A 26,256-nucleotide genomic window follows, 5' to 3' on the forward strand; every position below is an offset into this window, starting at 1 on the left:
CAGTTATATTTTATCCTTATTTTGGAGGAAAAACTGTATAAATAACAAAAAATAATGACCTTGGTTTATATGAGACTTTTCTATAACTACGAATATAGCAAACTATATTTATATTTCTATAGCGCTTCACTCCATCCTCAAAGATGCAGAAGAATGAGTGAGGAGATGATGTATTTATTATTATTACTGCTATTATAAAGCTAACTATTATGCATCACACAATGAGCTGAGAATGGAAATATTAAGTTGAGTAAAATAACGTCATTGAGAAGATTTGGGTGAGTCAATCCTCAGCAAAGCCTCAGTATTCCCAACTGGAGTCGAGGATGTATGTTTGCCTCTGATTGTATGCCAGAGAAATAGATGTGTGTGGGCGGGGGGGGGCGGGGGGTCTTTTGAACGCGTCTACGCCAGGATACAGCTGCCATATGACGAATTTCAAAGTCCCCTTCTAAGGCCTAAGCAGCACATTTTGCAAGTAACACACCAGCGGGCATCTGTTTCCTGTTTTCATTCCTTCACTTATCTTATTTTCCTCATTTTCCGCTCACCTGTTCCACTTAGCGTTCCTTCCATCCGGCACGAGGCCGTCACACGTCCACCACTTGACGCCAAAGGAGCGCTGCCCTGTCCAGAAAGGCTCGAACCAGGAAGCGGAATGACGAACGACAATGGAGGTTTAAGTATTTTATTACAGAAAATGTACATCAAGTTCACCTAAGAGCTGAAATATCGCAGCACTTTCTCATCCGTGGGTTTCAGGATCTTCTTCTCCGCCATGTTGACCACCCAGCCCGGGGCCAGGCCGAAGAAGATCTGCCTTCTGTCCTTCCTCATGGACAGCATGTGGTACAGTTCATCCTTGGAGAGGTCCGCCAGCACGTAGCCGTATTTCTGCGCCAGGGCCAGCCGGGCCCGCCGGATCTCCTCGGGGTCGGCTAAGTAGCCGCGGTTGTCGGCGTGGGTGTAGTAGGGCACCATGTCCTCGCCTGGCAACATCCTCCTCGGGATGGGCTGACCTCGCAGAAAGAACGGGACCGGCTTGATGAGGATCCCTGTGGCGGAGGAAGAGGAAGTTGTCACTGCGGATGCACGAGATGATGAGGCAGGATTATCCCCCATGACTCGTTACCGAGGCTTATTGGGTCGTAGAAACCGGTGGTGATGACCCCGCCGTTCCTCTCGATGGCAGCGATGGCTTTCTCGGAGGCCCTCTGGACCTCTATGTTGACTTTGGCTGCGAAAATATCAGCGCCCTGCGGGAGAACACAAAGAACGTTGAGGGGAGAGAAAACCAAGATTCCCCAGCTTCACTGTTATGTAGCGCCATCTGCTGGCAGAAGGCCGTTACTTCAACTCAATTTCATTCAATGGAACAATTTAGGAATTTTGGCAAGGATTTTTCAGTGCAAATAAAAAAAAAAATCACATTTTTAAAACATATTTAATGTAATTGATTTAATTAAGTATTTTTTTAATAACTAATAAGTTTCATTGAAATCTGCTGATCAACTTTTTCCCCCCTACCTCGTCCACCAGCTGGACCCCGTAGTCCCTCTTCAGCGGCTGCACCGTCACCCCCCGCCCGTTCACCAGCTGCGTCAGGTCGATGGGCTGGGTCGGGTCCACCCTGCCCAGGTCAATGAGGTACTGGAGGCGTCGCAGCGACAGCGGCTGGTACTGAGGACGGCGACTGGGGACGAGACGGCGACAGACCGCCGTGTGGATTAGACGTCTGACAGCGGGAACGTGAGTGAAACCAGACACCATCATGCAGTATTTCCTCACATGGGGGGGGGGGGGGGCCTCCATTCACCCCCCAGGTGTGCCGTCCTCTTAAACGTCTCACCTGTGCCATTACATCTGCTATGACCGATACCAGCGTGTCTTAGGTTGATAACCAAAACAGCAGCACCCACCCACGCTTATTCAGTCTTTTTGTATTGGCACTTAAGCAATAGTTACTGTCATGTCGGCAGATGTATTGTACCTGTGTCCTTCATTGTAGCCGTATTTTGGGATGGACAGGTAAAAGGGGGTGTTGCCCCCTTCAAAGCCCAGCCTTGGCCGGGTGCCTCTCTGCCTCTCTCCCTTATGTCCTCTGCCACTCCGGTTGCCGCCGTGCTGTCCTCTACCTCGTCGTCTTCCCTTTAAAAAAACGCATTTTAATTCAACAGTTGTAACTTAACACACCATCACAATGTCTGTTAGCGTTAGCCTCGCTAGCTAACAAGCAAAGCGACGGTCGGGACAACAGTTAGCATTAGCCTCGCTAGCTGAGTGTTAAATGTGTCTTACGTGCTTGGTAGATCCGGGCTCAGGTCGCAGGTTGGTCAAGGATATCCGCGGAAGACCCTGCAGGACCTCCAAGGCTTTACTTGGAGGTTTTTTAGGGAAAGACATGACGATTGTGTCTCTCACGTGTCCAAGTTGACAAGCCAAGGGCACACGAGTCACGTGAACGGAAGTGACGTCATGTTTTCACATGTTCAACACACCAAGGTGAACGTAAACCAAACTTCGGTTTATTTTAATGGGTGGGTCATTATGATTAACTCTATTAAGCGCTGAATGTATGTTAATTATCTCGTTTATTACCAGTTAAATCACCATGTTGACAGAATAAATGCATTTTCAGATTGGCTTCAAAGATCTATACATCGATTTAGAATACGTAGAATTCTTAAAATACGCTTTACAAGCGTCGTATCATCTCACGTTGCCTTATGTCACATAGACTCCTTTGGGACTTTGGATGGGAATGTGGCTTTAGTGATCAGCGCAGATTGGCATTCAGGTGACCAATCACAGCTCTCATTACTGACCGAGCCCAATGGAGTAGCCAATCGTATTGTGAAAGGGGTGGGGCAGTTTGCCGAAAGTCTACGGAACTGTAGGGAGCTAATATTATTTTGTCCCGTTAGCCGGTGCTATCTCCCCCTACAAAGTTCCCAATAGGAGACACATACAGCTAACATCGGAGGAGGTGGTGTCGCCGCGGTGGGCACTTGTCATTTAAACACTTTGACATTTGAGTAGAATCGACTGACGGGACATTGAGCTAATTAGCTAAGAGCGGCTAACTTCTCGGTGCACCTTATCGCTGTATGTGCGGTAACAACATGTCTGCTCCTCTACCTGCCATTGTGCCTGCCGCCCGAAAAGCTACTGCAGCGGTCAGTTAATCCTCTTCATTTATTGAAACCACTCTCTGCATTTGGATTGTCTGAATGTGTTGCGTGATGCTAAACATGCATTAGCACTAATTAATTACCATATGTTTGCTTCTAGGTCATCTTTCTGCATGGCCTCGGTGACACCGGGTATGTTGCCCTTTAAATGGTTTCTAACTTATTGCCATATTTATGAATAATATTTGGATTCTAAGTACAGTATTTGGCGCTGCAGCTTCTCCCAATGCAAACTAGAAGCGCAGTAATAAAGAAATATTTGGTTAATACTGCTCATAAGTGGATCACTTTGGATCATCATTTGGATGATATGAGTTGTTTGACAGGCATGGATGGGCAGAAGCCTTCGCTGGCATCAGGATACCCCACGTCAAGTACATTTGTCCACACGCGTGAGTATTCAGTCTTTTTAATGTCATATTTTTCGTGTTGAAGCATGTTCTAAGTGTGCATTGTGTGCCCCCGCAGTCCCAACATGCCCGTGTCCTTAAACATGAGGATGTCCATGCCTTCCTGGTAAGTTTGTCTCCACAAACGTAAAAATGTGGAGATTCACTCGCTTTTGTTTCTTCAGGTTTGATATTTATGGCTTGAGTCCCGAAGCAGAAGAAGATGAAGCTGGCATTAAGAGCGCATCCGCCCACAGTACGTTGATCCACTAGACGTGTTGATGTGGTGTCCCTGCGTTTGAGACAGGAAGTTATCACGTGTCTTGGCCTTCTACTCCGCAGTTAAAGCCTTAATAGACCAGGAAGTGAAGAACGGGATTCCTTCCCACAGAATAATCCTGGGGGGATTCTCACAGGTCAGTGGCGACGCTAAAATGTCTTCTGCTACTTTTTCCTGTGTGACACTTGCGTATTCTTCCAGGGTGGGGCGTTGTCCCTCTACACCGCTCTGACCACTCAGCAGAAGCTGGCGGGCGTGGTCGCTCTCAGCTGCTGGCTTCCTCTACGCAATTCCTTCCCGCAGGTAAACGCTGCAAACATCTGAAAAGGAGCCGTGGCCGTCATCAGACCTTTAAGCTGTTAGTCGCATTATCACCTGTCATGCAAGTGTAAAAAGAAGTGAGTCAGCTTCAGTAGTGAGTAGAAGAGTCTGTCGACTTTGCTAACGGGTCTGTTGTAGGCTTTCCCAACCCGACCGTGGTTGTTGTTGTTATTCCGTAATCCCTAATCTGTGGGCCCTCGCAGGCGTCGGCCGGCAGCGCCAACAAGGACATGCCCCTCCTCCAGTGCCACGGCGACGCCGACCCGCTCGTCCCCTTCTCGTTTGGGAGCCGCACCGCCGAGAAGATGAAGAGCCTCATCAACCCGGCCAACGTCACCTTCAAGTCGTACCACGGTCTACCTCACAGCGCCTGTCCTGAGGTCAAGACACGCACGCCGCTGTCGTCAAGACAGCCATGTTGTCCGTCGTGTTTATGACGGCGCTTCTCTTCTGTACAGGAAATGGTGGACGTCAAACGCTTCATCGAGAAGCAGCTCCCCGCCATCAGCGACGAATGAGCGTCTCCGTCTTTTTGTCTCCTTGAGTTTCATCAGGACCTCCAGGAGCTTGACAGTTTCAAATGAAAAAAGAAGAAGAGAATCAACCCCCCCCCCCCCCCCCCCCCCCACACCGTCGAGCACCGCCGCGCCTTTAGAGGCAAACGGGAGCGCTTGATGTTGATGCGGCGCATCCCGACACGGAGCGACACGTCCCGACTTGGAGCCATGCGATGGTCAATGTTACGGTAGAGTGACGTTAGCTTGATTGTTGATGCTAAAAGCCATTTCCTAGCTAAGGACTAACTAGGGCTACTACTGTTGTTTTTCTTCTTTATGATTACATGTGGAATATTAATAATAGACAACTTTATTTGTTACTATTCACAAATCAGACCACAGGAAGCCGCTTCTCGCTACCATGTCTCACGTATGCTATCATTTCAACGTTGTCTTATTTACTTCTTGCTGTTATGAATCCTCCCTTTTGGGCCAAACGCAAACATTGTAGGACAGTGAACGTTCATGAACAAATCATGAAAATACATATTTTCAAAGAAAACATCCCCTGGCTTGAATGTCTGTTTACTACACGGCAACAGCAGAAGCCAACATGATTGTGCTTTTATTTGATTGGTGACAATTTGAAGGGTTCACACAAACCTCCCCAATACACAACTAGAGCGGCGGCCATGTTTTTTTTTCTTGTTTTTGAAAATGATCACAGTATTGAAACGCACGCAGGAGATCTATTCCTTCAAATTTTTCCTATGATTATTCCCAGGTATGAAAGCTGGAGAAGAGCAGAAAGCACCAACGTGTTGCGAAGTCAATGTGGCACCTCGTCTTGGTAGCTCCAAAGGTGCTCGTGTAGAAGATCTTATTCCAAGGCACTTTCCTTCCTCTTAAGTTGGCGTCACATCGAAAGGTCCTACGACAACGGGACACGCGTTAAGGCTCACCACAGACCTAAACACAGCGAGATGCGGCGCCCACGGCCACATAGATGGATGGGTACGATGCGGCGCCCACGGCCAGATAGATGGACGGGTACGATGCGGCGCCCACGCCCAGATAGATGGACGGGTACGATGCGGCGCCCCCGGCCAGATAGATGGACGGGTACGATGCGGCGCCCACAGCCACATAGATGGGCGGGTACGATGCGGCGCCCACGCCCAGATAGACGGGCGGGGAGACGCATGCTGGCCGTCTGAAGCAAGGTAGAAAAGTGCAATGTGGAGAAGCGCTAGGGAGGATATAAAAATAGAGATATGTTCTGATCCTGGACTTTCGTTTCTTCTAGTTAGCTTAGCGAATCGTGGATGGATAAACAAGCTGGCTTATCCCGTCTGCCTCTAAAACAGGAACTCCCCCCGCTGGGGGGGGGGACACATGCGCCATTTTTTAAAGCTATTTGAGTGCCAAGGAGAGGCTTCTATGGCTTCTGAGGAGGAGGCGGAGGAGGAATGGGCGGTGAAGGCTCCTCCAGGCTCTTCAGCAGATCCGTGTAGGCGGTGGAGTTGATGAAGCGCGGGTACGAGTCCCTCTGCATCAGCGTGTAGATCTGCTGCTGGGCGTCGTCAAAGGTGTGCGAGGTGGGCTCCAGCATGTTGCGGTTAATCACGTCGCGGACGCGGGAGTCCAGGCTGACCTGGGGGGGGGTGGAGATGGTCAAATGAGTCCCTCAAAGTGGCACCAGATGTTGCCACCCTCACCTCTTTCGGCGAGAGGATGGAGATGAAGTCCTCGTATATCTGCCGCACTTCCTCCTCTACCACCGTCTTATTGGTCTCCTTCTTGAGCTCCTCGCAGGCCAGCCAGAACATCATGTTCTCCTCGCTGAACTCTGTGCGTAGGAACTGACGGAAGCAGCTTCGCCCCGCCGCGCTCTTCATCACCTTCTCGAAGGACGTGGTCCAAGATCGTGCGTCCTCCAGGGTGGGTTTGGGGCTTCCAGAAGATGACCAAAATGAGAAGACTGATAGCCGGCCGAGATCTGGCCTCATTCATCCTCAAGTTCTGCTTACCTTTCTTCACAGTTGTTGGCTCCTTCGGTTCTTCGATCGCAGGTCGACCTCTGTATTGTTTCGTCCTCGCCTCGAACGGTCAAACTGCAAGAGAGAAGCCACAATTTGGACACGCCCACATTCCCCAACGTGGCAAGGCGGGAAAATGGGACATCATTGCACCCCCAAAAAGGAACTGTTTGTGGAAGGACCTGGAACTTTGGGAAAAACTTGGATTTGAAGAACGTGTGGATCAAAATCCCCCCCCCGGTGGGTCAGTGGGGGGGTCAGCCCACAAAAGCAGGCGGGAATGAAAACTTCTTTGGAAACTCGTGATGAAGATGATTTTGTTTCTGACGTGTGCCGGCGGTGGAGGTGGAGATGTTCCACAGGGAGCGGACCCAACATTATGTATCAATTAGCCACCACGGCCTGAGTGGAATTCTGGTCTACTCCACACCTGACTCCACTCTTAATTGGCTCAGGTGCTGCGTGCATGCGTGTGTGCATGCGTGCATCATGCGTGTCATTTGGGAATGTGGACGCAGCGCCGCAATTAAGTGTGTAGGACTCAGGTGGGACGTCCCTGGGGGAGGAGCAATGAAGGCTAGGTGCTTCCAAAACATGTAACATCTGCACAATGGCTCCAGGGGGATGCTGAGGATGGGGGGGGGCTGGTACTTGCAGTATTTGGGTCATTACTGCCATATAATACTGCAGTTTTGACTACTTTTGTGTCAAGATGCATTAAAAACACGTTGACATGATGTACCTTCTTTCAAAGAGGTATTTTTGTACTTTTACATGTATACTTGAAGTATGGTGCTGGAAGTAGTACTGCAGTAGTACTCGCCTCTGCTGCGAAATACAAATGACAAGCAAGTGTTGGATCTCGGCTGTAGAAAGAAAAAGTAAGTCGTGTTTTTTATCACTAATGACCTGAAGTCAACGATGATGCAACATATCGCTGATTCTCTTTGCATCTTCCAGCTTCCACGGGACCCCACCGCTGCCCCCAGCCCCCCAGCCCCCCATGCCCCAGTCAGCCCGTATGGTGTTACCAGGAGCAGCTACAGCAGCAGCACCAGCAGAAGCAGCAGGCGTTGGAGGCGTTGCTGGGGGTGTTCCCCATCCTGTGGCGGGCCTGGAGGACACTGGCGGCGGCTTCCTGGTGGACCTGCATCTGTCTCTTGCGCATCTCCAGCCGCTCTGAGCCCATGGACTGCCGGGTATGGAGGGAGGGGGGGAGGGGGTGGGGGGGGGGTGTAGACGTTATATAAATACAGCATGCTGGAAGGGATGCTGCAATGCAAAGTGATGGCGGACATGCAGAATGTGCAAGATTGTGATGAGCAACAGCCCCCCCCCCCTCCTCCGCCACCGCATCCATCTGTCTCATCCTCTTCCAACATGGTCAAAACGCAGCAAAACACCCCCCCCCCCCCCCCATATATTCTAGCAAGACGCCATGTTTAAATTCTAGTCATAATTGCATGCAAGGCGGCCAGACAGTTCCCCCCCCCCAAAAGCAGCCATATATTCGTGTTGCATGCACCCCCACGTCAAAAAATAAGCGAGCCTTGCCGAGATGCTGACATGCATCCGCCCCACCCCCCCCATAAATGACGCCCTTAAAAATACCCCCCCCCCCCTTTCCCCGTTCTAGTTCCCAACAAGAAAATGTTGTGTACTCACTGTGTCACCATGAATGCCACAATGCAGGTGCCTTTTTATGGGGGGGCTCGATCACATCCGTCTGCCTCCACTTGACAGCGAACAGTTGGTGGCCCATCTGCGCATGCGTTCAAATCCCACAGCCCCCCCCCCCCCCACCCTCCACTTGTACGATAATGGACATGCTTGCTATTATATAAGGAAATATTCCAACAACCTTTGCATTATTCATTAAAACGTGTCTCATTTGATCCTATGACCGAGTTGGAGATATATTCATACTTAAAATATGACAGCGTCAACATCTGCCCGCGTGCTGCTCATCTCCAGATGTGCCACCGCGGTGCAGTATACCGAATGTCCGCTAGAGGGAAGCAGTGACCAACTTGTGGAACGCCTCGGCGTCTGTTCCAAGCTAACTCCATACAAATGCTTCGTTCTATTGCAGAGAATAAAACTAGCTGGTTAGCTATGTACAGCTAGTTTATTTTGGCCAGTTACTATGCTAATGCTAATCTAATCAACGATCAATAATTATATACACAGCCTGGGAATAATGCATGTAAAAAAACACTTATTTAGAAATTATTTAAAATATTTAATATTATTTAAAACCTATTTCATGTGGATTTTAATTATTTTATTTTTAAATATAGTTGTTTTATTTAATTTTATTTTAATATTAAAAAAAATGTATATTAAGTAAATAATTTAAAGAATAAAATGACATATTTCTTGGTAAATGTATTCGCCCTGTCATTTTTTACAGAAAAAGTATGTACTTTGTTGTTTTTGCGAGCGTTTGCCGCCCCTGATGGACCGTATCCGTTTATGTGTTGCTCATTTAATGAATCCATATCTCATTGAGCTAGCTCACCTGGTCGCCATGCTGGTTAGCCTAGCTGGCTAATGTACGCATTGATAACGAATGGTCTCTGATGAGAGACACATTTGTCCACCTAAGAGTCCATTTGCATTTATTAAAGCTGTTCCTGTTGCCACTTAATGCTTTGTCAAAGTATCCATACGGGATTTAAATCTCCACGCAACCTGGGTTCGATTGCACAAACAAAAGAATGGCAGCCTTAAAATAACATTTGAAACGTTCCCCCTGGTGACATTTAAGATGATTGACTGTGCGCAGCGTAGCGAACGAGAGTGTAAATATGCTAAAGAGGGATTGCAGCCAGACTTTCCACGGTGGGAAGCTGCACGCATAAAATATCTTCAGATAAATCGCCCGGCGTCTTTAGGTCCTCGCTTGTGTCGTAACTGTCATTGTATACGCTATTTATGCACGTGTGTCCATCTCGCTGCGGGGGAGCTCGCTAACCCATCACATGAAATAGAAAGCGCACCATAAGTAGACATGAATTCGCCCATTTTGGTTTGGAGCAAGCGTTTTAGGGTCAGTGGCCCGTGGGCGGGGCTTGGTGGCGAATTTGATGACTTTTGACTAAATGAATTGAATAACGTAAAGTAAAAGCAGTCTGCGGTGTAAATGCGGGAAACGCTCTCTAAAGCCCAGTTTAATTAGCACGGGTCAACATGGCCGCCACCTGTCATCTTTGCTCATGCGGCGGCCACGTTGGCTCGGAAAGATTGTACAGCGACTGAAGACACAAGGGAGACGCACGCGTGCACATTAGTCCTTGTCTTCATAATCCTCCTAGCGGGCCTGCATGCTCCTATTAGCCATGCGTGCGCACACCTCGCACTTCCATACCTTCCAGTCTAATGATTTTCTCTTGCATCAACTTATGAGGCCAGCAGCACTGAATACTAATGACGGGGCGCCACTCTTGTTGAGTCGCCTCCCAATTCTGACTAACAACAACCAGCGCCAAGGCCACGTTGTACGACTAGAAATAAATGCACACTTCCATGCCTCTATTTAGTCATTAAGTCAGTCATTTAAGAGGAAATAAGAATAGGAATTAAGACAGGATACAGTATGTTAGCATTGGAGAGCTTGTTTCTTTATGTAACTTCTTAATGTACCATTAGCGACACCCAGTGGTCAGTATAGAATACTACACATCGTGTCGTAGGAATGCCTTGTGTTTCTATTTTAGGTCATGTCGTTGTGCTTGAAAATGCTCCATTTAAGTCAAAAATCCGTAATATTTGCTTTTTAATATAAAATCTTTGGCTAATAATAACCTCTAGTCAAACACCAATGATTTATTTTTTTTGAAAAACCGTGATTGAAGGGATCCATGACTCCAATCCATGCTAGGTGATGCTAATAACCAAGATGCTAGCTAAAAGGAAAGTCCAAAGTTTTCCACCAGCCGCCATGAGCTACGTAGCTAAACTGTGAGCTATTAATATCAGGAAACAAACAAAAGTGTGTATCTTCTCAAATTTGCCTTGCTTTCATTTGTCTTTTTGATGTTTGTGTCACAATAGAAGCACCCCCCCTGCCGTAGAATGAAAATGGTACAGTCCAATCTGCTGAATCTTAACCTTTGTGTTAAACACCATTAGCTACTTGGCTAACCTGCTAGCCAACGCAGTATAAAGAGCCAAAATACTCTCTTTGCCATTTTTTTCACTTTTGTTGAAGGAATTAATTGTCTCGTTTGGATGTTTGAGTGACAGCTTAAGCAGAACGATGACAATTAGCCAAAGATGCCCCAGTCCTGTCCCTTGGCCACCTTTCCCCAACCAGGAAGTGGTTTGCTCCGATCTAGACAGACAATCCAGCTCCTCTGATTGTTTCTAACACCTTGGTGAAGATGTGTTTGTTGCCATTTCCACAAAGCAAATGTCACACTTTCACGTCTGAGTGGTAGGCTGCGGCGAGCGGCGACGCCATTAGCATAAAACAACAAAAACAGGCACATTAAGAACGGCGCCCTGCTTTCACTCGCATTCATCCCCACTTTCATTTGTTCCCTTTTTAAAATGAAGGCACTTGCAGAGCTTGTCGTGGAGGAACATCTCTGCAGTAATGAGCTGCATGGATCCTGTAAGCATCTCCATCTCTGCAATTATCTTGGAGGAACACGTCTCACTTTCAGCAAAACCTGCTCTTTCGTCCCCTGATATCTCTAATGAGCCGCCATGTTCTCCCTGCAGGACCTTGATGGGCCTTCCACGGCCTTCTTAAAGAGCCCCAGTGGGACCGTGCCGGCATCATGGGAATATATACGGTAACACCAACCCATCATCGTCTTGAAGACGGCTAAAACAAGGTGCCCCCTATCTGTTGTTCTTGGGGGGGGGGGTCAAGTGACATCAGTACACCAGCATCTACTTTTATAATTCTGTTGATGTTTTTCTCCAACCTAGAACTTCCAACATCCTGAAGCATCCCTCTGCCAGACATTTGGATCATCTACAGGGCTGACGGTCCCACCAACGTGAGATAAGGTCCATGTACGGTAAGAATGATACGCTTCTTTTCCGTATTTGCCATCGGAGAGAATATTCATGAAGCACATATTCCGGTCTCCACCAGTTGGAGTGTCGAGCTAGAAAAACACGCACGCTATCGCAAGGAGAATCCAAGCGTACAACATCAATCCCAAGAGTCTTTGGTCCTCTTTGGTCCCAACATCAAAGTTCTTCACACGGGAACCTTCCTGTCTCTGCAGTGGAGATTGAATCGTGAATCGATTGAATCGTGAGCGCTAATCAATACAATCAATAGATCGTCACAATAGAGGCCTGCTGTGTGCTTTGGATGGAATGACATAACAAAAGTCACCATTAAAGCTAAAGCAAACATACCCATCGACCCCCCCCCCCCCCCCACCCCACCTCACCGTGCACAATGTAGTGAATAATTGAACAGAGCTATCGCCCCAGGTTATGATTACCTCATCGTTCCTCGTTGGGGGACATGCTGGCACGAGCAAACTAGCAACACTTGCTAATCACAGCGATGAAATACAGTAAACTTTCATATAGACGACCCCCCCGTTAACATTTGTACTGGAGATCCGCTCCTGCCGTATAGAGGATCTTTGATCGGCATTTTTGTACGAGCATAAAAGTCATAATTGTGAAAATTGAACCCCCCCCCCCCCAACAGTTGTTGTCTTCCTACTAATGTGGCCGAGGGGACGTCTGAGTTGCCAATAAATCCTCCCACATTGGTCCCTGTGATGGAGTGGAGTGTCCGTGTGGTCGGGTCGGGTCGCTGGAATCCCGTACATCCATCTGGCCTGCTGGCTAGCGCTGACTCAGCACTTTAGCAGGCAGAAGCTCAGTTTTCCGCCTGCTCGTAAATCATAAACGTGCGAGATGGATCGCATCAGCGTGAGAGACGCTGGCCCGCACAGAGAAATACTTCAAAATACTTTGAACTGTACTGTACTGTACTAGCTTCAAACTTCAAGCCTCAGCAGATACAGAAAAATTGAAGTCATATCAAAATATTTGTTATTGTATAAAAAGACAAAAAATAGAAAATAATGTCAGCTCTTTTCCTTCCGTTTTTTTTGCAGTATTTTTGAAAGTATTTAATTCAGTGACACGAGCTATGGGTGGCTACAAATGACCCTCGAGCCGCACTTTGGACACCCTTTCTTGATGTGACAAGATAAGATAATGCTAAAGATGCTAATGATAAAGATGAAATATTTAACTTTTTGAACTTTTATGATCATAATTTCCTTAAAGTAGAATTTAGTCATAATTCATAGAAAGCATGTCCCTAAAAACCAAGACAAATGTATTCCATTTGAGTTGGAAGACATATATGTATATATATGTATATATGTATATATAATATGCTTGTTAGAATAATAATGACATTTCCAGTCTATCTTTTTTATTGGCGATAAGAGCAAATGACAGCCGGGCGGGCTGAGGGGGGCGGGGGGGCGGCACGTCGTATGAATAATAATGACATTTTCTTTTAATTTTGAGAGAATAGTAATTGATGGAGATGGCGGCCTCTGATAGCGTCGTTAAGTTGACTTAAATGAAAAGAGGAGCGTGTGATGTCACGTGACGTCCACGTTTCCTCGAAGGATGGCGTTCGTGAAGGCGAACACCATCCAAACACAAACATGATCATGGGACCTCGTCTTCCTCGGTGATGGAGGAAGCTGCGCGTTTGGCACGGTGGCCATGCAGGTCACATGGCCTGCTGGTAACCACGGCGACGGGCTCGGTATAATATTGCCTTTAATGTGTCTCGTGTTTGATGCCCTCCTGCTGCTGTTGAGATGAGCGCGTCATTCCCAGTCGGGCTCTCGGGTTAGATGTACTGTAGAGTAGTCAGCGTGCAGCTTGGATGTTTTAGTTTAGCGTATGAGCGCCAGTCTTATCTAGCACTACCTTAATGCTCTAGCGGACTAAATGCCTGACCAAAATCCGATATTTTGACGAAGACGTATTGACATCAATCCATTTCACTGTGCTAACAAATGTCTGGAGAGAAGGGCCACATTTGGCTCCCGAGCCACAGGTTTCCTTCCCCTTAATCGAAAGCTGACACGCTGCAGGACGCCCACAAGGAACAACAAATGACCTTTTTCTTTTTTGGGCTGACCGCAGCGTGAAGTCATGTCAAGAAGGAACATGGCCTCCACTTTCAAAGCCATTATATATTATGTAATATTATACAATATTATATAATATTATATCACAAGATGGAGACGGATGCTTCCAGCTTCAAGAATAGCAAATAGCGCTCTTTGGTGTCCACTTGTGGCGCCCTAGCAGGCCCTGGTGCCGTGAACGGCGTCATTACGGCTAAATGTATTTTTTGGTGGATGTCAGCAGGGAAGGGGAAGGCTAGCGACCAGCGTGAGGTGAAGACGTTTATTAGCCGTCCCAGACGCCCCTCCCCCCCGAGGAGACGTGGGTGGCAAACTCTTCCCCAGCGACAGTGTAATATTGCGCAACAGCATTATTTTCTCTAGAAATGAATGAAAGCAACAACACGTTGACCTTGGCTGACAAAAGAGCGTGGATCCTCCACTCCACACTCCAGGCCTAAACGGGCCTCACGTCCAACCAGAAGATGACAAGCACAGAATCATAAATTGGCATTAAACAACGTAAACAACGTAGTAGTTGATAAATTCACGAGTTAACAATTTGTTTAAAATATTAATCAAATATTTTCCTGTATTAGTAGATGCCAACAAAACTAGCATGACTAGCATGACTAGCATTTCTCCACTACAGAGCTCAATATCCGGTAGGAACGAGGCTTCTTCATCCCTGCAGTGCCTATAAATGACCACTAGGTGTCAGCATTTGACACTTTTGGGCTGGTGACTTGTACCTAATGAAGCGGCCAATGTAGAATGTTGCCGTCCTTTTTTTTTGGGGGGGGGGGGGGGGGGGGGTTGGTTGGTTGGTTGGTTCTTTTACGGTTAACTTCTTACATTCATTTATGTTACATTATTTTGGATACCATATTTACCCCCCCCCAGAAAAAGGATGCGTGGCCATTTATTCCATGCACGAGAGGGGGCAAAGTATTAGGGGCGTGAATAGCGGGGGCATCCATAGTGGGGGCAGGAACAGCGGCTAGAACCTCCGTGATATCATATCGGTGTTCCTAATGAAGCAGCGCGCGCGCTTGTGTTCACGCACACACACGCGCGCACACAAAGTTTTCACGGCTGTCGCTGCGTGGCGAGACCACGTGACGTGAGGCTTCCCTCCCCAACACTCTCCTCGCGGCGTTCAAGGACCAAAAGTGAGTCCCCCGCTTTTTGCTCTCTCTCACCCCCCCCCCCCCCCAAGTTTTGGTAGGTGTGTTTTCTCACCCTCTCCGCTTTCCACTCTTCTCGTCTTGCGTGGAGCAGCAGCCCAGCAGTCGGCATCCAAGATGGACAACACTCCGGCGGATGAGATGGTCCCGGAAGACGCCTGTTCCCTCAATTCCTCCTCTTCATCTTCACCGTGGACGTCAGGGGGCTGCAACGTGACCCGCGAGGACGGCTGGGAGCACGAGAGCCTGTCGCCCATCATCCCCATCATCACTGCCGTCTACTCGCTGGTCTTTGTGGTGGGCTTACTGGGAAACTGCCTGGTCATGTATGTCATCATCAGGTAGGACATCATATTTCATAAGTCATGAATGTGGCTTGCAGGACACATGAGGAGTACATAGTAGTACCTTCATAACTTGTGGAAAATACTAACAAAAACACTCACTTTCAAAACTCAGTCAAGAAATACTAATATGATGATAATAATAATAATAATAATTATAATAATATACTGAATATGCTCACTTTGTGCATAGATGCCATTTCCAGTCATCAATTGGGATATGTCATTTATCATTATGCGTGCCGTTTGCTAAATGATAATACAAATATCAATATAATAAAGCCCCCCCCCCCTCGACAGTGCCATTGCACCGGTCGGTGTACCTAATGAAGTGTCCTTAAAGGAGCCGGCGCCAGCCTCCGGGTTAACTTTGCCATTAATTCAGCATTAAATGCACGACACGTTTCAATTGATCCGGTGTTGATATATGCCCCCAAGCGGCAAATAGGCCGTTTTATGAATCGCATGGCCACCCCCACCCCCGTCAAAGGCCGCCTCCCTGCAAGCCAATACCAATTTTCTATAAATCAGCCCCCATGCGGTCTCCTCAGGAGGATATTCATGATGGCGGCATGCATGTAGCGCCGCTCCTTCATGCCGGGGGCCACGTTGGCTCTTATTTATGGCACCCGAAGGCAACAAATCGTGGCCGATGCGCAGGAAAAGTGAAATTAGCGACATGAAATCAAAGTGAGGCCACGCTTTGGAAAAACGAGCTAATTGCTTGAGAAGAATTCAATTGAAGTCAGCAAAAGCAGATTGCCAGCCATTCAAAGGCCTGCGGTCAATGGCGCTCTATTACGCATCGATTAGCCACTGTTTGTGTTAGAAAGCTGTCCTTTGCGGCGCTCGCGTCGGCTGATTGTCCCTCTGACTGATTGCTAATGACGCGGTGGCGGCTTTCCGTACGGGCCACAGGGCGGCCTTCTCTAGTTGGGGGGCCGCAAGATTCGTATTTATCTGTGCTCAAACCCCAGCAACGCGACTATGGGCGTCCGGCGATGTAAACAAGGACACGTTCATGTTAGCATTGCGTGCAGGCCCATGAATTAATAAAGATGACTGACTGCCTCTGTGCTGCTGTATAACCCCAAGCCCCCCCCCCCCCCCCCCCCCACCCCATGTTGAGCCGCAATGAAAAAAAGTAATTACTTAGAGCGATTACGTGTCCTTAAATGAATGAAGTTGAGCGAGTGGCCGTGGACTCGCAGCCTACTCTGCATAACAATGACCCGGGAGTGCATTGCCTGTTTCCATTCATGGGCGGCCGAGCGCCGGGATCTTATCGCTCCTCTCCGTGTCGTCACAGGTACACCAAGATGAAGACGGCCACCAACATCTACATCTTCAACCTGGCGCTGGCCGACGCCCTGGTCACCACCACCATGCCCTTCCAGAGCACCGACTACCTGCTCAACACGTGGCCCTTCGGCCAGGTGGTGTGCAAGGTCTTCATCTCCATCGACTACTACAACATGTTCACCAGCATCTTCACGCTCACCATGATGAGCGTGGACCGCTACGTGGCCGTCTGCCACCCGGTCAAGGCGCTGGACTTCCGCACGCCCCTCAAGGCCAAGGTGATCAACGTGTGCATCTGGATCCTGTCCTCGGCCGCCGGGATACCCGCTTTTGTTCTGGGGGGGACGCAGACCAACGCCGGTGAGAGACGCCTGTCATACCTTAGATGGTCTTGATACCGTCCTGGAATCATTTTCTGTATCGTCCGTGGATGGAATGATGACCAGGTCATCATTGACTTGACCTTTCACCTTTATTCTTAAATAATCTTCAGTTAGTTTTCTTTTCCCCCACAACTTTTTGCAGTTTAAATTAACTTTCCAATGATTTCAAACTTTCTTCTTCAGAAATTCTTCTAAGTCTTTTATTCCTAAAATATTTGGACATGATAGCTTTTACCGCAACCCGTTTCTCATAATAGTAGGACTTGAATTCTTGATAAGCTTTATGCTACTAAGGAGATGCTAGTTTTCATGATGATGATACTGAAAGACGCTAATCTTGGATAATCTTGTCCCCCCCCCATCCCTCTCCCATAGGCATCACGGAGTGTGCCTTACAATTCCCAGAGCCGTACGTCTACTGGGACACCCTGATGAAGATCTGCGTGTTCGTGTTCGCCTTCGTGGTGCCGGTGCTCATCATCACCGTGTGCTACTCCCTCATGGTCCTGCGCCTCAAAAGCGTCCGAATGCTGTCGGGCTCGCGGGTGAAGGACCGCAACCTGCGCCGCATCACCCGTCTGGTGGTGGTGGTGGTGGCCGTCTTCGTGGTGTGCTGGACGCCCATCCACATCTTCATCCTGGTCAAGGCCCTGGCCAGCGTTCCCGAGACCACCGCCATCATGGCCGCCTACTTCTTCTGCGTGGCGCTGGGCTACACCAACAGCAGCCTCAACCCCGTCCTCTACGCCTTCCTGGATGAGAACTTCAAGCGCTGCTTCAAGGACTTCTGCCTCACGGCCAAGATGAGGCGGGAGAGGGTAGCGGGCAGCAAGAGAGCGCTGGAGGCCGTGCGGGAGGCCGCCGTGCCTCTGCAGAACCCGGACGAGAGCAGCAAGCCCACATGACTAGCCGTGGAACTGTCTTCTATTTCCCACGGCGGGAAGGAAGACTCCCGAGAACTGGGACTCACCCATATCACGTCCACGTTGTAGACTCGGTCATGGACTGGTGGACTTTTCAGTGATGACATTGACGTCTCGTCTCTGAAAAACACCAGTTAAAAGCTTAGAGCGATCTTATTGGGCAAGGGCTATCAACACCAGATGTTTATTTCCGCGCTCCTCCTCCGCTTTCTGTCCCTTTTTGACCAGATGTGCCTTTAGCAGTCCAGGTGGTGTACGAAATGTGAGCATGATGGAGGGACTCGCATGAAAACAACTGCTAAGTCGTGAATATTATGTTGCAAGCGAGTGGAAATGTAGAAGAGCATGCCCAGTTGCCTCGCTTCGATTTGACCGAGGGCTTTATCGTCTCTGGATTTGTGTCCACTTTGAATTGTTGACTTTCTAGTAAATAATGCATGGCAGCATCGTCTTATTGAGATGCTCACGCTCACACGAATAAAATACTACAATACTGGCTTTGTCTATCGCACCGTACGTGTAGCATGTCAGCAGTAGTATAGTAATGCAGCATACGCTATATGCTTGACATGTATTGTTATTCCATGTACTGCTGAAACTGAATGGGCTAAATATTTCATCTATTTTAGTCTTTCGTACAGTCCCTGGCTACAAAAATAAACCCTGTCTTACATGAAAGAGATATTTGTGCCAAATGTGTTATTTTTGGATGTTTGTTTTCCTTTTTTTGTTGTTGGTTCCATGTCTGCTGCTGTATATATGTTTGTAAGATGTCTCTCTATAACCTTCATTAAATTCATTCATTTCAACAAACCCTGATTTATATCTGTCTACATCTGATATAAGGTGCACGTTTGCCGTGAACCACAAGCTCCCCCCAGAGGCAGCAAAGGTGCATTACATGAACTGCATGCCAAATGCATTGGATGAAACATAACATGTATGATAGTTATAAATAACATACATGGAAAGTTATACATTTACTAAAGTCATATTACTTTTGTCACCAAATAATGACTTTTTTTATCCCACTATTTACAAAGCAGCATCATTCAACATAAACATTAAATCAATGTTAGGAAGGAGATAGCAGAAGTAGAAAAATCTCCAAATTCAAAGAAGGTGACATTTGTGTTTTAATGGCTTATGGAAAGCAATAAAAGCCAAATAAATAAATGTGATATTATGCATTAAATTCTTACTTATTCAGTATTCATATGCAGAAGAGAGGGTTGGATGGAAGCGATTCATTCATTTGCTGTGGCGACCCCTGGAGGGAAAAGCTGAAAGAGAAAGACTTATCATTAAGTATTCACAACAAAATTCATTGGTTGGTGTAAATAACGACCATATATTTTTTTAAACACATATATTATTATTGTAGTATAATATTATGTTGTATTATAGTATTGTGAATAAAATAATTTAAAAGAACTGTTGAAATCTGATTATACATAACTCTGGTGGGCGTGGTTTGGTTACCACGTGACGTGTCGAGACTTCCGGATGTTTTTTATAGGACGCCCTGCCTGTGGCTTCGGCTTATTTCTGCTCTCCTGAAACTTTTAAGTCGCTGCTTTTAAATAAAAATGAATCGTATTTTTGGCAGAGGGAAACCCAAGGGTCCAGCCCCGAACCTCACGGACTGCATTGGAACCGTAGGTGTCGGCCTGACTCAACTTTTTGGACGCCTTTCTAAGTAAACAACGATGGATGGCTGAAGCTAACTAGCCCTTTGCTAACAGTTTGACAACTTTTGTAAAGTCGAAAATAATCTGTTATTTTGGCCTCCAACTATCAATCTGTCCTTAAGATGAATATTTCATGACGTGATTAAGTTAACAACGGCACCGAAACCGGACGCTGCTGTTGATGTCATGGAAAGAGGAAAAAGTATGTTCTCGGTGTGGAGACAAAACAACTGGTTCAACTGGTTTGATGGTTGGCAGGCAGGGCTATTGCTAGCTAGCATTATAGCAGCGGCGGAAATAAAGTTAGACGTTTTGGTAAAGATATCGAAATGTGCTCTGTCTTGGTTGCCTTGCCTGCATCCAGACCAGGCCTCCACGTTTGACACCAAACTAATGTAAAGTTCTCAAGCCAAAATCGGTGTGTGCTATGGCGACACACCGAAATCAGGAACAGGCCGAAAGAAACAAAGAAAAGCTACTTTAAAAAGCACAATACCTGCCATAACTTATCCGTCTTGTCCTCAAGGTTGATTCCAGGACAGAGTCCGTGGACAAGAAGATTGCCAAACTGGATGCCGAGCTGGTGAAGTACAAAGACCAGATGAAAAAGATGAGAGATGGGCCTTCAAAGGTGACAATTTCACCACAAACATTTCTGCTCATTATCATCATGACATTCTCATGTCCTCCTCTTCCTCATAGAACATGGTCAAACAGAAAGCCATGAGGATTCTCAAGCAGAAGAGAATGTAAGTCCTTCTTTTTCACGAACATGAGCTCATTTTTCCCTGACTTTGTGTCTGATGGTGATTGGTGCGGCAGGTACGAGGGCCAGCGAGACAACCTCATGCAGCAATCCTTCAACATGGAACAAGCAAACTACACCATCCAAACCCTCAAAGACACCAAAACCACAGTAAGACCTCACAATGACCCAACCCAAAGTGACCTGGTGACATCTTGACTGTTCTTATAGGTGGATGCCATGAAGGGCGGCCTGAAAGACATGAAGAAAGCCTACAAGAATGTCAAACTTGATCAAATCGAGGTACTTTAAAAAAAAAAATGATTGTAATGCCGACAGGTTGCAAGATGAATTGGTTTCCTTTTGTTTGGAAAATGATCAGAATATTCAAGATCAACTGGAGGACATGATGGAGGACGCTAATGACATCCAGGAGGCGCTAGGAAGAAGCTACGGCACACCTGAAATTGACGAGGACGACCTGGCAGCAGGTCAGTGGGGAAGGTTCACGGCCTGGGTGGCCAAACTTTTTCCACTGAGGAAAAATCAAAGCATGCTAGGACCACTTTTACAGTTTTTGGGCTGAGTGTATTTTTACCATTTACTATTTATCTCAAATTACATGGCAGGTTAGCATTAAAATATTAATTATAATAGTATATATTCCAATTCAATCAGGAACTTATACAGGCTGGTATATTAACCATTGCAGAAACGTTTAAATGAATTTAGTAAGTAACAATGCTGTTCAATTAGGGCAGCTGTGGCATATATTGTCCACCGGAGGGCGCTATAATGCATTCGCAAAGCACAGCCTACGAGGTTACACGTCCCGTTTTCACACTTTTTCCATTAAAACGTCATCGCCCAGCCACCAATGACATGTTATCTTTAAGATTTTTTTTTTAAATGGAAAAATTTAACATCACATCCCACAACCATGGACACTTAGCCCCACAGACACTTAGCCTCAAACCCTGGCCCTCATATCAGATCCTTGTGTAGCGTTTTAAAATGGCTGTCCATTCTCCAGAGCTGGATGCTCTCGGAGACGACTTCCTGTTGGACGACGACAGCTCCTACTTGGACGAAGCCGCCACCGCGCCGTCCATCCCGGAGGGTTTGCCTGGATCCAAATCCGACAGGGTAGGTGGCTTCTTCTGGGAACCTTCTTCTCCCATCCATTCACACGACGTGTTTCATTGCCTTCAAGGACGGCATCTTGGTGGACGAGTTTGGCCTTCCTCAGATTCCTGCCACATAAACGCTGCAGTCGGGACGACCACGTGGTGTATCATAGCTGCTTCTTCCCTACTTCTATTTATCCAACTGACACTCCCTGCTTTGGAAGGACGCCTCTCAAGCCAAAGATGCAATCAGTCATGGAAAATAACGAGGACTTCAGGTTTTGCTTGGTGATTCTTCATGATCAATATATTATATTCTTATGTTAACCTGAGGTAAAATAAATGGTATTTTTCAAAAGAGCTCCATGTGTCATATTCCCATTTATAGGAAAGCTACTTCATTGCATAGAATGGTGTTGGAAAAATGGATATTGATTTACCATGAGGAATCATCTTCATGGTTCCAGTGCATAATGTCTGTGTTGTCCTTCCTGAACCTCAGGCATCACCAGCTCAGTCTGTAGCTGTGAGGGAAGATCTTCTGGTGGAGGTAACTCACAACGCTGGCTTTGCTGCGCAGTTCCTCAAACTCGTAGAAGGGAATCTGCGACAGACGTCGTCAAATTAGATTCCTTCCGTTGGCAACACGGCCGCACGCTGCTCCAGAATAAAAGCCTACCTGGACTACTTCATACCCCAGCAGCCTCAGGTGACGTTGCTTGATGGTCTCCTTCCCCAGAAGCTGTGTGGTGTTTCTGGTGAATCTGCTCTGGCCATCAATACACAGGGCGATCCTGCTAACACACACACATCTTGTACTCTATCTCACTGGACGGTGTGGGTGTGCCCGACGTTAAGGTTTACCTCTTAAACACGTCCTCGTGGCTAGCAGGCAGCACGTAGCCTTCTTCATCCAGTTTCAGCTCCACGTCTAACGGGTAAACATCAGGCCCTCAGCGTGGAAGACATTTTCCAGACGTACACTGAGCTAAGCTAAGCTACGTTACCCAGTGTGTAGCAGTAGGGCGTCAGCACTTTGGAGCCAAAGTACGAGCGAGCCCCCAGCAGGTCCACCAGTCCTGATTTCACAGAGTTGTACAAGTGCATGTCCACAGGCGTCTCCACGGAGGAACCCGGCATCAGGAAGGACTTGACACGGTATTTGGGGAGAAGGCTGGGACCCTTAGGAGGGAATTATTTGGAAATGTATTATTCACAAAATTGTATTTTTATTATAAACAAATAAGTCATGTATTCTAGCATTTCTCTAAATTGAAAACACAAAATTTAGAAATTAGTACATTTTATAAAAAATATTTCAGCATTTCTCAAAAATGATCTAAATCTAACTGAAAGAAAAATGCACTACACTAACTGGAACTTTTAAGTTCACAAAAATAGTAATCCTACAAATATAATCACTCCACCCTACTTCCTGTTCCTTCCTGTGTGCTAACTTTCCCAGCCTGGGGAACCTCACTCCATTTGCTTTGTATCAGTATGTTCTAGAACTGCATCATTTACTCCTAACTTTGTTTTTTCTTTCTTTTCTTAGCTCAAAATGCTGCCTGAAGAAGTTCAACCTTTGCTGTCTTTGTGGTGAGGAAGAATGAAAGACGCCCTCTGCTGGATGAAGTGAAGAATGCCTCCATTGCTTGGAGATGACAGTGATGACACAATAGAATGTTTGGCTTGATGAACAAAAGATCCAGAGGAGAAACCTCACCTCGTAGAAGAGACACTCCAGCTTCACAGTCATGTAGAGCTGAGTCAGCTGTGCCAGGACGTCGCGGTCGATTCCGCTGCCTTCCTCTGCAAAGCAATCATTAAATGTCACAACAACTTCCACCTTCTGCTCTCCACCTGTTGAGTGCGTTACCTTGCAGCTGCTGCAGGAAGAACTTGGAGAACACCTTGGAGACAAAGTTGACGGGGAACCTCTCCACCAGGATGCAGGAGTGCAGCAGGCTGACCAGCGTGCGAGGCTGAAACTGGGAGAAGCGCGTGCGCAGGATGGCCTCCACCTTCCGGAAGAGCTCGCCGGCGTTGGGCGGGAGGTAGCCCAGCTTGCCAAAAGGTGCGATCTGCCGGGTCACCTGGTCGGTGCTGTAGGCGTCCGCACGGTACACAAAGCTCTCTGCGATGGCGTCCAGCACCTGCTTGGACAGGATGTTCCTCCGGCCGAAGAACTGAATCACCTTGGTGACCGTCTCCGGGTGGGACGTGAAGGCCATGCTGGGGGCGTGTCTCTCCATGGCTTCTACAAAATAGTGATCACTGTGCCCGAAGTGCATGAGAGCGCCGAGGACGACCGTCAGCTCTTCATCAGAAAAGTAAGGCACGTGTCGAACAGCCTGCTTGCACAGACTGATCACCAGGGGCATCACCTGGGTTTGGTTCAAGGCCACCAGTGCACCCAGCAGCCCGCTGACAGCTGCCTCGTCCATGGAGGATGTTATCGTCACGGCGTGGGTGTGCATGGCGTTCAGGAGGTCTTGGTATTGTCCGTTTCTAGACACGCTCCCTTCTAGAAGCTGATAAACGGCCACTAGCTCAGCCGGGCTCCACTGGGAAGGTTCCTGCTTCTGGATGTACCTCATCACCTCCTCCAGCATCACACTTCCTGGACCCTCCATAGCCAACACAGCCTGGCCCAGACTACACAGCTGGGCCACGCTCATCCCGCCTCGGTCCAGCCTCTCCTGGCTCTCCGACACCAGCCGCACCATCAGGGTGCTCCACGGGTCCAGGAAGAGACGCGTGCAGGCCAGCAGGGCCGCCACCAGGCCCGAATCGGTCAACCTGCACGAGTCCTGCTCCAGCTGCTTGCACAGTGCCCTGATGGAGTCGTTCTCCAGCACCGAGGGGTCCTTCAGAGAACGGCCGTCCTGCTCCCGCTCCAGGTCAGCCACGCGATGGAGGGTGGCCGCCGCCATGCTGTCGGACATCGTCTCCACTGAGCGCAGCAGCTTGAACACCTTCCCAGAAGATGAGCAAGAACTCAAACGTTGCTGGTAAACCCGCTCGTCCTCTGCTGTAGGCCCGTGGAGCTGGGTCAGACAGAACCGGGGGATGGAGCCTCTGTGGAGTCCAGCAGCGCTGCTGACCACAAGGGATGGCTCCCTGGCAATGGTGGTCAGGTTCCTTGCGTTCCTGGACAGCTGGAGCCTCCTGCAGCCTTGTGTGAGGATGCAGCGTCCCGATGAGGTACAAAGACAAGCAGGACACAAGAGGGGCTGAGCCGCGAAGCTGGTACAAAGGACCGTGTTGGATCTGAACCGAAGGACGGGCTGGAGTCTTTGGACCAGCTTCAAAGCCATGACCTCTGGAGAAGAGACTTCACACCCACCTCGGCCACAAAAAGAATAAAAGGTAAATAAAACAGCCGGAAAAGGAACTTTTCGTGTACAAACAACAGAAGTGATTTCCCTCCAAAACAACCTTGAGGTTACGTGTTAGCTAACAGCAGCTAACATGTACAGCTAACATGGAACCCTAGCTTCGTGAGCAGCCCGACTGGAAGAGTCGCTCTACACCAGACTCTACGGGCACTTACAGAATGTTAACATTGACATTTGACCACAAACAACAACTATAACAAACATAAAACCTATTTTTACCTGGGCTCTCTTGTCAGCCGTAGAGCGTAAAGAGGCTGTCTCTCGCGTGGTTCCGTAATCGATGGTGAGGCTTTCACGGTTACGTGTTTTTATGACAATCACACTTACAAAAACGGCTTCATTTTTGTTTTTGCAATAAACAAGCCAAACAATCCGAGTACTATTTTGGCGGAAGTAATGGAAAACCACTGAAAGGAAAAGAAAGGCCTTTAAAGCTATGAATTTTTTGTAATTTTATATTGTCCCCACATCACTCGAACGCACTCAACTGTATTGAAAGATTTCAGCCCCTAGAGGGCGACACGTACTTACATATGCAATACGTAATCATTAAATAATTCAAATATTACTTAAACGACTGAAAATGCTGTATTTTTTTAATTTAAAATTTTTAAAACAATGATTTTACACGTGACTACACTCTATTCATTTTAAAACGCTCAAGAGAACGTATTTCCAGTTATGTAGTCATGTAGACAATACAATACCTCTTTTGGCCAGTAAGGGTCAGGCTAGGCTAAGCCAACAGTTTTCATCACTGAATCTGTTTATTTGTTAAAATGTCAACGTGGATTATTTATATCCTGATTAGGTCTTCATCCAAGAATCCACACACTGATTACAACATAAATATAGCTCATAAAGTGGCGTTGTGTCAACATTTAGACATCACAGACTTTCGTAATTATGTCACGAGTAAATGGAGCGATAGCCAATCAGAAAGCGAGCTGAATAACCCGGAAGCTTAACAAAACTAGCAATAGCGCCATGTTAAAAGTTTGATGTAGTTGGAAGACCGACTTGTTGAGTTGTAACAAATACAAAATAATTCATACAATGTGTCTTTCAAGTGTTGTCTTACAGAAACTACAAGGAGAAGTGTTGGAAAACGTTGCCACGGTCGTGATGTTGGGAGAAAAGCGAACATTTCCTTCTTTTAATTCCCTGGTAATCTCGGTGCTGTCTCTCACAGGTCAGTTCAGGTACTACGTCTATTTCATGCAAGTTTAACATGACTTAACACTAACATTATTTCAGGTTGACTCGTTAATAAATGTAAGCAGATATCAAATAA

At 47.3% G+C, this 26,256-nt stretch overlaps 6 protein-coding genes across 11 annotated transcripts in view; 3 read left to right on the plus strand and 3 right to left on the minus strand.

Moving 5' to 3' along the window:
- The window catches only part of lypla1 (lysophospholipase 1), a 32,700-nt gene extending 27,458 nt beyond the window's left edge, over window positions 1–5,242 (plus strand). For 2 of the 3 annotated variants that reach the window (XM_058059839.1, XM_058059838.1), the window contains 11 exons: window positions 565–677; window positions 763–1,449; window positions 1,540–1,749; window positions 3,292–3,323; window positions 3,518–3,583; window positions 3,660–3,707; window positions 3,766–3,836; window positions 3,923–3,996; window positions 4,062–4,163; window positions 4,385–4,561; window positions 4,640–5,242. In XM_058059839.1, coding sequence (XP_057915822.1) covers window positions 3,667–3,707; window positions 3,766–3,836; window positions 3,923–3,996; window positions 4,062–4,163; window positions 4,385–4,561; window positions 4,640–4,699 — 525 coding nt within the window. In that variant the 5' untranslated portion in view covers window positions 565–677; window positions 763–1,449; window positions 1,540–1,749; ... (1 more) ...; window positions 3,518–3,583; window positions 3,660–3,666 and the 3' untranslated portion in view covers window positions 4,700–5,242. Of the gene's footprint in view, window positions 1–564; window positions 678–762; window positions 1,450–1,539; window positions 1,750–2,629; window positions 3,177–3,291; window positions 3,324–3,517; window positions 3,584–3,659; window positions 3,708–3,765; window positions 3,837–3,922; window positions 3,997–4,061; window positions 4,164–4,384; window positions 4,562–4,639 lie in introns of those variants that run through there. The other variant, XM_058059837.1, reaches the window with a different exon arrangement.
- On the minus strand, window positions 673–2,488 carry mrpl15 (mitochondrial ribosomal protein L15). The gene is made up of 5 exons (XM_058059830.1): window positions 2,299–2,488; window positions 1,991–2,148; window positions 1,528–1,693; window positions 1,133–1,256; window positions 673–1,055 (listed from the first exon to the last, which is right to left on the minus strand). The coding sequence occupies exons 1-5, from the start codon at window positions 2,401–2,403 to the stop codon at window positions 718–720; spliced, it is 891 nt and encodes a 296-aa protein (XP_057915813.1). The 5' UTR covers window positions 2,404–2,488; the 3' UTR covers window positions 673–717.
- Window positions 4,891–20,254, minus strand: LOC131108647 (regulator of G-protein signaling 20). Of its 3 annotated transcripts, XM_058059834.1 has the most exons (7): window positions 20,186–20,254; window positions 19,201–19,281; window positions 18,046–18,118; window positions 7,749–7,909; window positions 6,709–6,792; window positions 6,397–6,631; window positions 4,893–6,332 (listed from the first exon to the last, which is right to left on the minus strand). In XM_058059834.1, exons 3-7 carry the CDS (start codon window positions 18,103–18,105, stop codon window positions 6,117–6,119), a joined length of 756 nt encoding a protein of 251 aa, XP_057915817.1. In that variant the 5' UTR covers window positions 18,106–18,118; window positions 19,201–19,281; window positions 20,186–20,254; the 3' UTR covers window positions 4,893–6,116. The 3 variants fall into 3 exon arrangements, with proteins under 3 accessions (XP_057915819.1, XP_057915817.1, XP_057915818.1); XM_058059835.1 differs by lacking the exons at window positions 18,046–18,118; window positions 19,201–19,281; window positions 20,186–20,254 and adding an exon at window positions 15,102–15,313; XM_058059836.1 differs by lacking the exons at window positions 7,749–7,909; window positions 18,046–18,118; window positions 19,201–19,281; window positions 20,186–20,254 and adding an exon at window positions 8,383–8,475 and having other exon boundaries at window positions 4,891–6,332.
- LOC131108642 (delta-type opioid receptor-like) lies at window positions 10,445–18,767 on the plus strand. Its single transcript, XM_058059828.1, has 6 exons — window positions 10,445–11,335; window positions 11,446–11,561; window positions 11,659–11,750; window positions 15,141–15,387; window positions 16,700–17,052; window positions 17,451–18,767. The coding sequence occupies exons 3-6, from the start codon at window positions 11,744–11,746 to the stop codon at window positions 17,978–17,980; spliced, it is 1,137 nt and encodes a 378-aa protein (XP_057915811.1). The 5' UTR covers window positions 10,445–11,335; window positions 11,446–11,561; window positions 11,659–11,743; the 3' UTR covers window positions 17,981–18,767.
- On the minus strand, window positions 17,146–25,448 carry fastkd3 (FAST kinase domains 3). Of its 2 annotated transcripts, XM_058059824.1 has the most exons (11): window positions 25,182–25,448; window positions 23,441–24,910; window positions 23,288–23,373; window positions 22,569–22,743; window positions 22,426–22,492; window positions 22,241–22,355; window positions 22,002–22,165; window positions 20,186–20,269; window positions 19,201–19,281; window positions 18,046–18,118; window positions 17,146–17,944 (listed from the first exon to the last, which is right to left on the minus strand). In XM_058059824.1, exons 2-7 carry the CDS (start codon window positions 24,879–24,881, stop codon window positions 22,067–22,069), a joined length of 1,983 nt encoding a protein of 660 aa, XP_057915807.1. In that variant the 5' UTR covers window positions 24,882–24,910; window positions 25,182–25,448; the 3' UTR covers window positions 17,146–17,944; window positions 18,046–18,118; window positions 19,201–19,281; window positions 20,186–20,269; window positions 22,002–22,066. The 2 variants fall into 2 exon arrangements, with proteins under 2 accessions (XP_057915807.1, XP_057915806.1); XM_058059823.1 differs by having other exon boundaries at window positions 17,146–18,118.
- LOC131108650 (charged multivesicular body protein 5-like) lies at window positions 19,498–21,922 on the plus strand. The gene is made up of 8 exons (XM_058059840.1): window positions 19,498–19,656; window positions 20,216–20,320; window positions 20,392–20,438; window positions 20,512–20,605; window positions 20,666–20,737; window positions 20,817–20,925; window positions 21,468–21,580; window positions 21,648–21,922. The coding sequence occupies exons 1-8, from the start codon at window positions 19,588–19,590 to the stop codon at window positions 21,696–21,698; spliced, it is 660 nt and encodes a 219-aa protein (XP_057915823.1). The 5' UTR covers window positions 19,498–19,587; the 3' UTR covers window positions 21,699–21,922.
- Window positions 25,449–26,256: the final 808 nt, after the last annotated feature.

The sequence above is a fragment of the Doryrhamphus excisus genome, chromosome 21 (genome assembly GCF_030265055.1).
Source record: "Doryrhamphus excisus isolate RoL2022-K1 chromosome 21, RoL_Dexc_1.0, whole genome shotgun sequence".
NCBI lineage: Eukaryota > Metazoa > Chordata > Actinopteri > Syngnathiformes > Syngnathidae > Doryrhamphus > Doryrhamphus excisus.

What these genes read in the sequence shown, in the direction of transcription:
- mrpl15 (XM_058059830.1), bottom strand. Translation starts at nt 2,403, where the DNA reads ATGTCTTTCCCTAAAAAACCTCCAAGTAAAGCCTTGGAGGTCCTGCAG. An exon ending in AGCCCGGATCTACCAAGCAC is followed by an intron (nt 2,149 to 2,298) that starts GTAAGACACATT and finishes GTTTTTTTAAAG; the next exon opens with GGAAGACGACGAGGTAGAGG. An exon ending in GGCTACAATGAAGGACACAG is followed by an intron (nt 1,694 to 1,990) that starts GTACAATACATC and finishes TCTCGTCCCCAG; the next exon opens with TCGCCGTCCTCAGTACCAGC.
- LOC131108642 (XM_058059828.1), top strand. An exon ending in GTCATGTATGTCATCATCAG is followed by an intron (nt 15,388 to 16,699) that starts GTAGGACATCAT and finishes GTGTCGTCACAG; the next exon opens with GTACACCAAGATGAAGACGG. An exon ending in GGGGACGCAGACCAACGCCG is followed by an intron (nt 17,053 to 17,450) that starts GTGAGAGACGCC and finishes CCTCTCCCATAG; the next exon opens with GCATCACGGAGTGTGCCTTA.
- LOC131108647 (XM_058059834.1), bottom strand. Translation starts at nt 18,105, where the DNA reads ATGTCATCACTGAAAAGTCCACCAGTCCATGACCGAGTCTACAACGTG. An exon ending in ACAACGTGGACGTGATATGG is followed by an intron (nt 7,910 to 18,045) that starts GTGAGTCCCAGT and finishes CATACCCGGCAG; the next exon opens with TCCATGGGCTCAGAGCGGCT. An exon ending in GCCAACAACTGTGAAGAAAG is followed by an intron (nt 6,632 to 6,708) that starts GTAAGCAGAACT and finishes ATCTTCTGGAAG; the next exon opens with CCCCAAACCCACCCTGGAGG.
- LOC131108650 (XM_058059840.1), top strand. Translation starts at nt 19,588, where the DNA reads ATGAATCGTATTTTTGGCAGAGGGAAACCCAAGGGTCCAGCCCCGAAC. An exon ending in TGAGAGATGGGCCTTCAAAG is followed by an intron (nt 20,321 to 20,391) that starts GTGACAATTTCA and finishes TCTTCCTCATAG; the next exon opens with AACATGGTCAAACAGAAAGC. An exon ending in ATTCTCAAGCAGAAGAGAAT is followed by an intron (nt 20,439 to 20,511) that starts GTAAGTCCTTCT and finishes TTGGTGCGGCAG; the next exon opens with GTACGAGGGCCAGCGAGACA.
- fastkd3 (XM_058059824.1), bottom strand. Translation starts at nt 24,881, where the DNA reads ATGGCTTTGAAGCTGGTCCAAAGACTCCAGCCCGTCCTTCGGTTCAGA. An exon ending in TGGAGTGTCTCTTCTACGAG is followed by an intron (nt 22,744 to 23,287) that starts GTGAGGTTTCTC and finishes TTCCCTCCTAAG; the next exon opens with GGTCCCAGCCTTCTCCCCAA. An exon ending in GCCCTACTGCTACACACTGG is followed by an intron (nt 22,493 to 22,568) that starts GTAACGTAGCTT and finishes TTTACCCGTTAG; the next exon opens with ACGTGGAGCTGAAACTGGAT.